At 47.0% G+C, this 12292-nt stretch overlaps 1 protein-coding gene across 1 annotated transcript in view; it reads right to left on the bottom strand.

Annotated features, from left to right (window-relative positions):
* TEPSIN (TEPSIN adaptor related protein complex 4 accessory protein) overlaps positions 1-7903 on the bottom strand; it is a 10943-nt gene extending 3040 nt beyond the window's left edge. The window contains exons 1-10 of the mRNA XM_073680998.1: positions 7796-7903; positions 7219-7291; positions 6428-6519; positions 6254-6347; positions 2835-2902; positions 2663-2741; positions 2513-2575; positions 1646-1840; positions 1399-1576; positions 118-231 (exon numbers count right to left, since the gene is read on the bottom strand). Coding sequence (XP_073537099.1) covers positions 118-231; positions 1399-1576; positions 1646-1840; positions 2513-2575; positions 2663-2741; positions 2835-2902; positions 6254-6347; positions 6428-6519; positions 7219-7291; positions 7796-7903 — 1064 coding nt within the window. The remainder of the gene's footprint in view (positions 1-117; positions 232-1398; positions 1577-1645; positions 1841-2512; positions 2576-2662; positions 2742-2834; positions 2903-6253; positions 6348-6427; positions 6520-7218; positions 7292-7795) is intronic.
* Positions 7904-12292: the final 4389 nt, after the last annotated feature.

Below are 12292 nucleotides of genomic sequence, written 5' to 3'. Positions count from 1 at the left end.
AGATCAAAGTAGTTGCAAACTCCATCATTAAATAAAAATGTTCCACGTCATCTTCGACAGTTGATCCGATTCTTGGACCCCAATGTGAAGCAGTACGCCGCCCCTCATTGTTCTCACCCTCGAATAAAATGCTGCACCTCCTCTTGGGTGAGGAACACTTTTTGCCCCCTGGTGATGGTCAAAACTAACTGCGCCTCCTGTAGACAGTCGCCCGGATGAGCAGCTTCCACCCTGTACGAGACAAAGACGCATGACTGGCTTACCGGACATCTGACAACTCCAATTTGCAAGATCCCCGCTTGCTGTCAATAAACGGGAACATTCTCTAAATCTAGAAACTGAAAACTTGATACCCAACACAGCTGAGGATTTGTTACAATCACATCCCCTGTAGAAAATCCTCTGTGAGCTAAATACATCAGCGGCACAAATCCCTCCCTTGTTCTGATAGTTTGCTACAATGTACCAGACCATTTTGTTTAAAAAAACCCCTCAGGTGTGAGAAGTATTAGGTCTGAATAGGTTCTTGGTTCTGTGGCTGTTTTCATTCACTGACATTAAGCAGAAATCAGAAATTGTGAAAAATTGACAAAGTATATTAGAAAGTTGCAGAACTTTTCATTTTTTGGCAATTTAAAATGTACCTGCACGTTCACAGAACTTGACAAGTCTTAAAGAGGTATTCCCATCTCCAAGATCCTATCCCAGTATGTAATAGGTGTAATAATAATAATAATAATAATAATAATAAATATTAGCAAATACCTCCAATTAGAGATGTAGTATAGTTTTTCTGATTCGCTATGTCTCTTTCCTCATGTGCAGGCATTCCAGGGCTTTAGGTATCCATGGTTACGACCACTAGCAACTAGCTAACTGTCACTATATTAGTGGTCATAGTCATGGATACCTAAGGTCCTGCAATGCCTGCACAAGAGAGGAAAGAGACATAGCGAATCAGAAGAACTATACTACATCTCTAATTGGATGTATTTGCTATTATACCTACTACATATTGGGATAGGATCTTGGAGATTGAAATACCCCTTTAAGGACAGGAAGTTTTTATCAGTGGGGGGGCAGGGGCTGAGACCCCCAGTGATAGCTAAAGCAAGGGGTAAAAACTCATCTGTCTCTTCTCATTAGCCAAAGCCAGGATTATAGACTTTTTATTGAACCCATCTTTGGCTAACTCACCTCAACAGGCTGCTGTCCCTCTGTGTCAGTGATCATGGGGGGGGGTCCAAGCCTGCAGACCCCCACCAATCAAAACCTATCTATCTGTCACTATATTCTAAAAAATATTGTGTTTCAATTTCTCACTATTTCCGAATGTCTGCTTGCTGTCAGTGAATGGAGGCGCCATATTTACATGCACAGTCAGTGCGATCAGTTTACCTTTCAGAAATCTCTGTGCTCTCTCGGTTGCTGCTGCGGGACTGCCCATCGCTGCCCGTTTTGCTCCCAGCATCCGAGGACTGGCTGCGTGGAGACTTGTTATGGAAGGAGTCCTGGGAGCTGTGACCACTGTCGCTGTCGTCCCATCCCCCCCCGGGTACCCCGGAGCGATGACTGCCTGGAAGGAAATCTACATGAGTATATAAGCGTGTAAGACTGACCCCCATGCCGATCAGATGTGCTTCACCTCTGTGAGTCCCGGGAGGCATCGGCTTTCCTGTGGATGGATGCTGCTCGCCCACGGGCACCGCCACCGGCTTGTAGGTGTCATCCGTCTGATCCCAGACACAAGGGGACGGCGACCCTGCTCCGACCAGCACTTTCTGCGTCACAGCGAAGGCTGCTCTCTGTATGCCGCTCAGCAGGGCTTCACTCGGGGTACCTGTATGAGGAAGACTGTCACCGCCTATAAAGCCTCCACTGCTTGCTGTCAGTAGAAAGGGAAATCTTGAGAACATTAACTTCTCACAGCGGAGAGTTTATCTTGTGTGAACAGTCCTCTAAACTAAGTAGCTTACGGGACCCTCACTGCTCCTGGTGGGAATACCCCTTTAACTTCATTAGCTATGCACTGGGGGTCCGACTCAGTCACGGACTGAGCAGATGGGGAAAAACAAGTTTCCAGGGTCCCTCGTTTTGGATCCCAGCTCTATGATCTTGCATTTATCACTTAGGTCATGATCCTGGCTGGAATCCTCTTTTAAAAGCATATTTTTGGAAATCCAAAATACAGAACTATGGTAGCTCTTCCCAAAAGATGGCTGTCTGGATAGCGGCACAAGATAGTCCACATCCAATCCGTGGACAGGGATCAGACGACTCATTATTTGCATCTGGGGAAATTATCCTAGACAATGGCACCATCTAGTGTTAGAAATAGTGAAGGAAACAAATGACAGCGCAGGAGCAGCAATCAGTCCAAGAAGTTACAGGCCGAGAACGTATGGAGGTCCCATGACTCCCAATATGATGGACTGCGGCCCTCTAATTCTCAAGTAGAAGAAGGACTCTCCTTTAATCTGTAGATATATTAATACAATGAGCAAGAAATTACCTAAATTCTGCTTCTCCTGGGTATAGCCAAACCCTTGTGAGCGGGAGAGCTGAGACCCCATTCCTGTAAAAAAGTGATAGAGCAATTAGCAAATGGAGCCACTTAATTAAAAAGGGGATAAAACAAATACTAGCGGTCCTGGCACATTACCGGGCTGGCACCTCTCCTTGTTTGGCACCATATTGGGATTATGCGGTGCGGGATCTGTATATAAGCTGCCCACGAGTTCCTGGACAAGAAGACAAAAGCAAAACAGCACCTGTGACTGATCTGTACGTCCTCCTGGAATATCCCCTATGTACAGTAAAGTGTGCAGACTTACCTGACCGGCCGATCGCACCCTCTGGTACAGGCTGATACCATGCAGAGGGTCTGGGGGTCCGCTAACAGCTGTGAAGAGAAACATGAAAGCTAAGACACATGTCCAGTGATCACAGAAAAAATGGCAGGATGTGTGCTAATAATGGGAATATAGGTAGAGCCCTGCCTGGACCTTACTTCCTGATATCACCATACAAATACATGCCCTTGACTGCTTTGGTGGGGAACACGGCCAATCTTGTAGTGCGGTCTCAGCCAGTCTCTCTCTGCACCTGATAAAGGGAACCCTCATAGTAATCACACAAAAGTGTGGGCTGAGAAGGGGGACCAGACTCCAGCTCTACAAGATGGCTTCAGGGATTTCATTCTTTAAAAGGGGTCTTATAAGACTTTAAACGCGGATAACCTTGAAATAGGTCATTAACCCTTTTGCGCACCCTGACATAACTGTACGTCAGTCTGGGTACATGTATAAGGAAAGGCTCAGGCTGAGCCCGCACCATGCCTGGCAGACGCAAGCTGTGTCATAAGTAATATAGCTGCCTAAAAGCAGCGCCAACAGCTAAAGACGGCTGCATTTAAAAGACTCGTGCACCTGCACCCATTGCCCCAACCCCTATAAAGCGATCGCAGGGTGCCAGCAGCTGGGGTCCCCTGGGAGGTGCCATGTTTGTCCTTCTACGAAGCATTCTTCACAGGAGTACGACAATATACTATATAGTGTAATACTGCGTCCATAAATTAAGTTATGTGTAATAATGAGAAATTACACAGGGAAAAAGGATTTAACACATGAAGAAATAGAGATGCAAAAAGCCATGAAAAGTCATGACACCAGCTGAAATCTATCAGTAATTAGAAAGCAATCCTGCCACTTAGTGAAAAATAACTGGTTCATCTGATCGTCTATAAAAAGGTGTCTCCTCACCAATGTGCCAGACAAAAAAATATCTCATGATGGGTAAAACCAGTGAGCTGTCTCAAGACCTTCACAACCTTATTGTTGTAAAACATGCTGATGGCATTGGTTACAGAAGAATTTCTAAACTACTGAAGGTTCCAGTGAGCGCTTTTGGGGTCATAATCCAGATGTGTAAAGAAAATCATTTCACCATAAACCGGCCATGACCAAGTGCTCCCTGCAAGATTTCAGACAGAGGAGTGAAAAGAATTATCAGAAGAGTTGTTCAAGAGCAAAGGACCACCTGTGGAGAGCTACAGAAAGACCTGGAATGAGCAGGTACAATTGTTTCAAAGAAAACAATTGTGTGGGTGTCTGTCTCCAGTTGGCGTACACGCCCTAAAATGATGCACAACAGAGCACATGTTCACTCTGTAGGCACCATTATTGTTTATGAACCCGTCTGTGCATACGCCGAATCCCGTTTTGTGTGGGGGTTCGGACGCAAGCCCCAATGGGACCAACGAATTGGTGCCAAAACGCAGCGTGAAAGCACCCCAAGTAATGCACTCAACCTTCATGGCCTGTATGCACACACCACACAATAGCTGAACAAAAAACATGTTCAAGCGCGTTTACAGTTTGCTCAACAACATTTAGGCAAGCCTGTAAAATACTGGGAGAATATAGTCAGATGAGAACAAAATTGAACTCTTTGGATGCCATAATACACACTATGATTGGAGGCCAAAAGGCACTGCATATCACCCTAAAAACACCATACCAACAGTCAAGTTAGGAGGTGGGAACAACATGGTGTGGGGCTGTTTTTAAGCATACGGCACTGGTAAACTTCATATACTGTAACTGAAGGATGAATGGACAAATGTACAGAGACATTCTTGATAAAAATCAGCTGCCAATCTACCAGGATGATGATGAAGCAAGGTTGAACATTTCAGCACGACTGACCCCAAACACACAGCCAAGGAAAATCTCAATTAGTTTCAGAAAAAGAAAATAAAGCTGCTAGAAACGCCCAACCGATCACCTGACCTGAATCCAATAGAAAATGTATGGAAGGAACTAAAGCTCAGAGTTCATAGAAGGAGCCCACAAGACCTTCAAGATATGAAGAATGTACCAAAATCTCACCTGAGCAATGCATGCGACTAGTTTCTCCATACAGGAGGCATCTTTAAGCTCATCACCGACAAAGGCTTTTGTACGAAGTATTAATTAGATTTCAATAAGTGTGTGCAATACTTTTCCCAGTGTCATTTCTCATTATTACATGGACATCTATGGATGATTACTTTGCCTGTATGTATTGGATGGGTTATTACCGACATCTGGTGAGAATTTCATGTCAATAGCACCTTTAGAAATAATATATATATATATACTTAGAAAATTGGGGACGTGTTCAATACTTATTTCAACCGCTATATGTCTCAATAAAAGCCACAACTCGCCAATGCAAAAAACAAGCGCTCACACAGCTCCATCAGCAGAAAGATTCTCAAAGAATGGTGAAACAAGGCAGTTTTATTTAAAAAAATAAAAGCAAAAACAAAACCTCATAGGTAAAGTAAACTAAAAAAAAGTTCTGGTTTTTGGAAGAAGGAGAGGAAGAAAACCAAAGTGCAAAATCAGAAAATTGACTTAAAGGGGTTGTCTGGTAAAAAAAAGTTATCACTTGTCCCCGGTCGATATCTGTGGGGGCCCAACCTCAGAGACCAGCACTGATAGCCAGAATGGGGCATTGTCATCCCTGTTATAATGGAGCGGCACTGCGTAAGCTCAACCGCAGCTACATTCATTCCCTATGGGGCTGAATGAAGAGAATGAATGGAGTGTTGGTCGGTAGTCCGATCTTCCATGACATCTTATGTTGGGGAAAAACATTTCCTATTCTGAAAAATCAGTGCAGGTCCCAGCGGTCGGACCCCCGACTCTCAGTAAGTTATTGCATATCATGAGAATATAAGCCCTCTGTTACTAATTAGTCAGGTCTGACTACCACCATCTTTACCATAAGCTGACTGAAGTGGCATAGCACACTTATTGGTTAATGGCCATGAATGGTACTGCAAATCTGTCACATACAAATGAATAGGAGAGAACTTGCAGTACCAGTCACGGCCACTCCACGGTGGACGGCAGTGTGGCGCGCCCTAACCGCTTCACCCCTTCAGTCAGCTGATCACAGAGGAGTCAGATCAGGACAGGCCATCAGTATTATATATATAACGCCATTGATTCCATGGTGCTGTACATGAGGGTTACATACAAAATACAGATACGACTTACAGTAAACAGACTAACAATGATAGCCTATTAGGGCCTAGAAAACCCCTTTAACAGATCTGACCATGACAACACTTAGGTCAGGCTCAATCACCGATACGGCTTGTGACTTGGATTCAGTCATAGTCCCTATAAGCGAGCAGAGCGAGCCCAGATCACTGACGGGAAGTGTAATAATGACAGGGGGCGTATATAAAGGATTCTCCTACCTGACGCCTCCTGTATGTACACCGCGTTACGTCTGAGATCTTGGATGATCTGATCGGAGCCATGAGAGCAGAGATAGAGCAGGATCTTCAGCACCTGGAAATGACAACTTTAGGAGGATGATCGGACGTCACCGTGCTGCGCCCATCTACCTGACCCCACTACACTGCACCCACCTTCAGCTTCACGTGACACGAGTTGTTCTGCAGACTGTTCAGAAGATACTCCAAGAGGCACTGGCAGCTCCAGGAAGACTCGTGGGAGATCTCTGAATATCGGGTTAGGGGTCAACATCATCCAAGGGACTTATTATAAGGAGGAGATTCATGAGAGCAGGTGAGGAGGAACATATAACTTATCCCTAGTGGGATTTGAACCCAGCATTGTATAGCTAAGCAGGTCACCCCCAAATTACAATAGGTCTGCTCGGATGGTCCTGGGGAAGGAAAAGGGAACGGGCGAGGGGCGAGGGGAGAAAGGAAAAGGGAACCGGCGAGGGGAGAAAGGAAAAGGGAACCGGTGAGGGGAGAAAGGAAAAGGGAACCGGCGAGGGGGGGGGGGGGAGCGAGGGAACCGGTGAGGGGGGGGGGGGGGGGGGGGGGAAGGGAAGCGGCGAGTAGGAGAAGGAAAAGGGAACCATCCACAGACACATGGCCAGATGAGGGTTGAAGTGCGCCACACATTCACACGGCTTTGTATCAATCTGTAGTCTTTGCCTTTAAGGTGTTTACTAAATAGACATGAAATTCTTTGATCTGTCTATTGATGGAGCTCTTGTCCACTGAGCCACATACATAGAACACTAGACTCAGACATCTTTTGTCAATCTGAAGAACCTATTTAGGACTGTGGAACCCCCGAGACGTGCAACCTCTGCATTATATAGGTATTATAGGGTACAAATTTAAATTAATAGCACCTATGGACATATTCAGCCGCACCCCTGGACAGAGGCAGTAAAGGATACTGGCTATTTCCTCATACAGGTATCCAGGGCAGGGGGTGTCATCATCGGAGGTCCCCTTTAATAGCAGTGGAAGCTGGGGAAAAAAAAGGAGAGGATGCATTAAAAAGGAACTCCAGTCCCATTAACAACACTCTATATACAACACCAGGGGGCGCTGTAGTAAATGCAAAACAAAACAGGCAATTAAAGGAGAGTCATTTAGAGGGTAAGAATATGAATCACAGGGAGCGCCAGCAAATTAATTTTCTAAGTGTGTTGGGTCAGATTCCTGACAGAGATCTGAGGAACAGACTAGAATTGTAACTGAGGTCAGCGTAAACACAGTTTTGTAAAAAGTCCTAAGCTTCTAGTGTAAGTACAGCAGAACCACTGGGTCCACTTCAAAAAAGTAAAAAAATGTGAATTAATTATTTAAAAAAAAAATGTTAATGATCTAAATAGAAAACATTAAAGACATGGAAGATCCCTTTAAAGGAGCGTTCCAATGATTTCACCCAGAGATAGTCAACAACAAGCAGACACGCTGTAAAGAACAGATGCAGCGGGGAGAAGTGTCAGCTCGGTGGCCAGCGCTCACCTGCTGCAGGAACGTCAACCTGCCCAGCACCGCCATCCTCCCAGCCGCCGGGACCTCACTGACAGCCGGAAGCGGCGTCCTCCAATCCCAGCGCAGCCTCCTCCCCATCAGCCAATCAGCGCGCAATTACCAAGAGCACAGCCAATAACCGCCACGTTAAGAGAAACACCAACTGCAACGCAGACCAGGCGTTTCAGCTGTGCTCATTGGCTAGGACGTCAATATGGCTGCGCCCATAGAAAAATAGCTGCAGGAGCCGTAATGAGTGCGAGGTCGGTGACTCCGGGCAAATGGAAGCTTGAGACGATTCCCCGGTTCTTGGTGGAGTGCAGGGTGCAAGTAAGAAAGCGAAAAAACGAACAAAAACAACGACGCTGAAGGAAGCCCTGCTGGGAGTTGTAGTTTCATAGGTTGCAGCGTTGCACTACACGTCCCAGCAGTCATTTCCTGGCTTAAAATGGCCTTTTCCTCCTTATTTCAGCAGTTTCTGGTAAAATTTCAAAGTTGTGTGCAATTCATCAGTTACTTCTCCTGGAAATTGAGGACTAAATGGACAACTGGGCGTTGCCAATCCTCGTCAATGGGCGTGTTTAACCCACCCTGTTTATTAGGGAATATGTCAAGAGTCAGACCCAACTAATTATTCATACATTATCAGGAGGAATAACTGAGGGTCAGCCCAAGTCAGAGGCATCAGTATTGTTACATGGGGGTACATCCTCTAAAAACAAAAATTAACCTTTCGTTTACAGGTAGTGGCCTATGGGCGATGTGTGTCAGCGGACACCACCAGAAAAGCAGAGCTGCGGAAAGGGACGTGTGCGAAGGAGTTCGAGGAGTTAAAGCAGTGCATCAGTAAGGCGGTGAGTGGTCCAGTCATTCTGTCTACACCTGCTACTCACAGCTGAGGGTTTGTTACCTTTGCAGCCGCTATAGACCATCCTTTGTGAAGGAGGGACTGTGGCAGCACAATTGTTGCTGGTGGAATAATCGTCTGCTGTCATGTGTTCGTCATAATGTCTTCACTATCTCTGATGGCTGTCAGTGAACGGAAACACCGTTGTAGCAATGAATAGAGAGGAGCGAATCCATCCGTTTTTAGATCGATATTATGTGGACTGAATCAAATCTGCCCTCCCCTAATCTCATCAGAAGATTCACCCCTAGTAGCAAACCCTCAGCTGGGAGCAGTTTCAGCGCTGTAGGGATTTTTAGTCTGTGTTAAAGGGATTGTCCACCTCAGAGGACTATTTTGTATCTTCACAGAGTTCAGCACCGGGGGGGGGGTACGACTCTGTGGCACGGTGACGAGGGGCAAACAGGGGAGGGGGAGGGGGTTAGACTCTGCGGCACGGTGACGAGGGCCACACCGGGGGATCTGCTGGACGATTCTGCAGCACGGTGAGAGGGAGGGACGACTCTGCGGCACGGTGACGAGGGCCACACCGGGGGATCTGCTGGACGATTCTGCAGCATGGTGAGAGGGAGGGACGACTCTGCGGCACGGTGACGAGGGCCACACCGGGGGATCTGCTGGACGATTCTGCAGCACGGTGAGAGGGAGGGACGACTCTGGGGCACGGTGATGAGGGCCACACCGGGGGATCTGCTGGACGATTCTGCAGCATGGTGAGAGGGAGGGACGACTCTGCGGCACGGTGACGAGGGCCACACCGGGGGATCTGCTGGACGATTCTGCAGCACGGTGAGAGGGAGGGACGACTCTGCGGCACGGTGACGAGGGCCACACCGGGGGATCTGCTGGACGATTCTGCAGCACGGTGAGAGGGAGGGACGACTCTGGGGCACGGTGATGAGGGCCACACCGGGGGATCTGCTGGACGATTCTGCAGCACGGTGAGAGGGAGGGACGACTCTGCGGCACGGTGAAAAGGGCTGCACCAGGTGTGGGGGGGGCGTTCGACTCTGCGGCATGGTGACGAGGGGCCGCACCGGTGGGGGGGGGGGGGAGGGGGTACTCTGCGGTGGCATGGTGACGTGGGCCGCAGCGGGGGGGGGGCAGGCACACTATGCGGCATTCTGCGGTACGTTGACGAGGGCGGGACTTTGTGGCTGAAAGTGACGAATCTGGCAACCATGGTCATGTGACTAATATTAATGACAACATTATCTCTTATTACAGGCCAGGCGCAGCACGAGGTGACCGAACTTTCCATGTTCCCGGCCTCCAGCTCTGCCGACAGACACTTCCCTCTCTGCAGCTGATTTACTAAAATACCATCTTTCCTCAAAAGGGATTTGTGTAATTTCAATCGATTATGTACCCCCATCACGTAAGGACTCCAGCCTTCCCCACACATCCCGTACACGCCATGTATACCCGGGGTTTTAATAATCTCAATGTAGAAAAAAAAACAAACAAGTGTATAAAGTATGTAAAACCGCCATAAGACATCAATTTTAAAATGGAAAATTTCATTTATATTAATTAAAACTAGTAGGTATTTTTCTGATTGTAGATTATTTTTTTGCTCCATGATGATGGTGGTGGTGGTAGTTATCCTGCCTGAGCTATTTAACAGAAGCCCACTGGAATCTGATGCGCCAAAAATGCACAACTTTAACACTTCCTAAGTCAGCGCACCCAAACCTGTGGCTCTCGAGCAGGTTCAAAACTACAACTCCCATCATGCCCTCAGAGCCGCAGGTATGATTTGAGTTGCAGTTTTGCAACAGCTGAGGAGCCGCAGGTTGGGGAAACCCATCCATGTGCCACAATGTGTAATTTGGCCGCTATTTCTGCACACTGATAAATTCGTCAGGCTGCAGTTGGCCAAATCGACATGGTCATTGCCTCAGAAGCGGTCGTCACCCTGTGCTTGACGCTAGTCAAGGAAACTAACATTTCTTTGTATATCAAACAAGCGGATATTCAGGTTTTTTTTTTCAAAAAGTTGGAGGAGGGAAATGTCTTTTTAAAGGGCCAGAGACCCAGATTTACTATTCTGGGAGTATTGGTGGTGGGGGGTGACACGCAGGGTAGTTTTACTAGTCTGGGTGTTCTATATTTGTATATTTGAGTGAGAAAACCATTATCTGTAACATCTTGATTAGAAAGTTTTTGCTGCCAGCACTTTCACATGTGAGGTCATACCGCCATATTGTACAGCTTCCCTAATACCCAGAGCAGAATTATAACAACCCGGTCTGGATCTACTGAACCTAACTCATTTCAGAAATCCTGCTGGTCTAGTGCAAAGAGGGGGATTTCCGCCAGTCTTCCTTGGTGGGCTAGCGCAGAGAGGGGGATATCCGCCAATCTGCCTTGATGGGCTAGTGCAGACTTGGTGGGCTAGCGCAGAGAGGGGGGTTTCCGCCAGTCTGCCTTGACAGGCTAGTGCAGAGAGGGGGATTTCTGCCAGTCTCCCTGATGGGCTAGGGCAGTGAAAATATTGTCAGCATCAGTAGCAAAGAGGGAGCCTAGTATTAATATCACCAATGCTCTAAAAGCAGGGAAAGGATTAATGTCTGTATCCCTGGTGGTCTAGCGCAAAGAAGTCAATATTCTTTGTAGTATAGAGCAGTGTAGATTTTAAAAAGGGGTTGTCTGGGAAAAAAAAAACCTCTAGGAATCTGGATCTATGAAAAATAAATTAATAGTCATCTACCAGCTACTATGAAGATCCACGTTGATTTGTGCTAAACTAGGTACAGGAGATACAGGTACAGGACATGTCAGTTTCCCCACACCAGGACAGCTGCAACCTGTGATTGGCTACAGCGGTCAGCAAACAGAAATCTAAACAATCTTGAGTAGAGTGTCATTTAAAAGCATCCGATGACATGCTGCTCAAGTCATCTGACCGTCGCAGCCAATCACACGCCACAGTGGTGGTCCTGCTGCTGGTGGAACAGTGCCAAACCCCCTTTCTGCCTCCACGCAGTCTACAGAGTGGCCTGTGCTGGACCCAAGTTGGTGATGGTTTGGATCATTATTATTGAACGCTCATAGTAGAGCTCCAGGAAACTACACGAGGTGCCAGTACATAGAACACTATCATGATCCAAGACTGGTGCAGTTGGCGACATGGACACTACCGTACTGCATCTATCCTCAGCCTGCAGCGAACGCTTCCACTGACCGACAAGCAGAAATCATGAGGCCCTGTTTAATATATGGAGTAAGAAGGACAAAAGGTTGAAACACGGCACAGGCAGACACAAAGGTAAAGGCACAAGGTTAGGAAGTGATCGCCTCATCCTGGAAAATACAAGTCAGTTCTGGAGGCGTCACTCCACAGGTGACAATGTCCTGACGGATAAGATCACGACTGGAATGAACAGAAGGTAGGACACTGGTCACATCCAGTCACCGGAGAGCCATGCTGCTTCTGTTCATGTGCTTTTCTCAAGATGCGACCTGTGGAGTAATAATACCTGAGACGTACAATATTGGTTGAGTTTGCAGCATAATTACCAGTTCTGACCACCATTACATTCACCACCCCTTCTTGTAAAAGTCCCATCACAACCAAG

Source organism: Phyllobates terribilis, unplaced genomic scaffold (assembly GCF_046119375.1).
Source record: "Phyllobates terribilis strain yellow unplaced genomic scaffold, ASM4611937v1 Scaffold_5__5_contigs__length_657084704, whole genome shotgun sequence".
Lineage (NCBI taxonomy): Eukaryota > Metazoa > Chordata > Amphibia > Anura > Dendrobatidae > Phyllobates > Phyllobates terribilis.
This window is presented reverse-complemented; position numbering and strand designations above follow the sequence as displayed.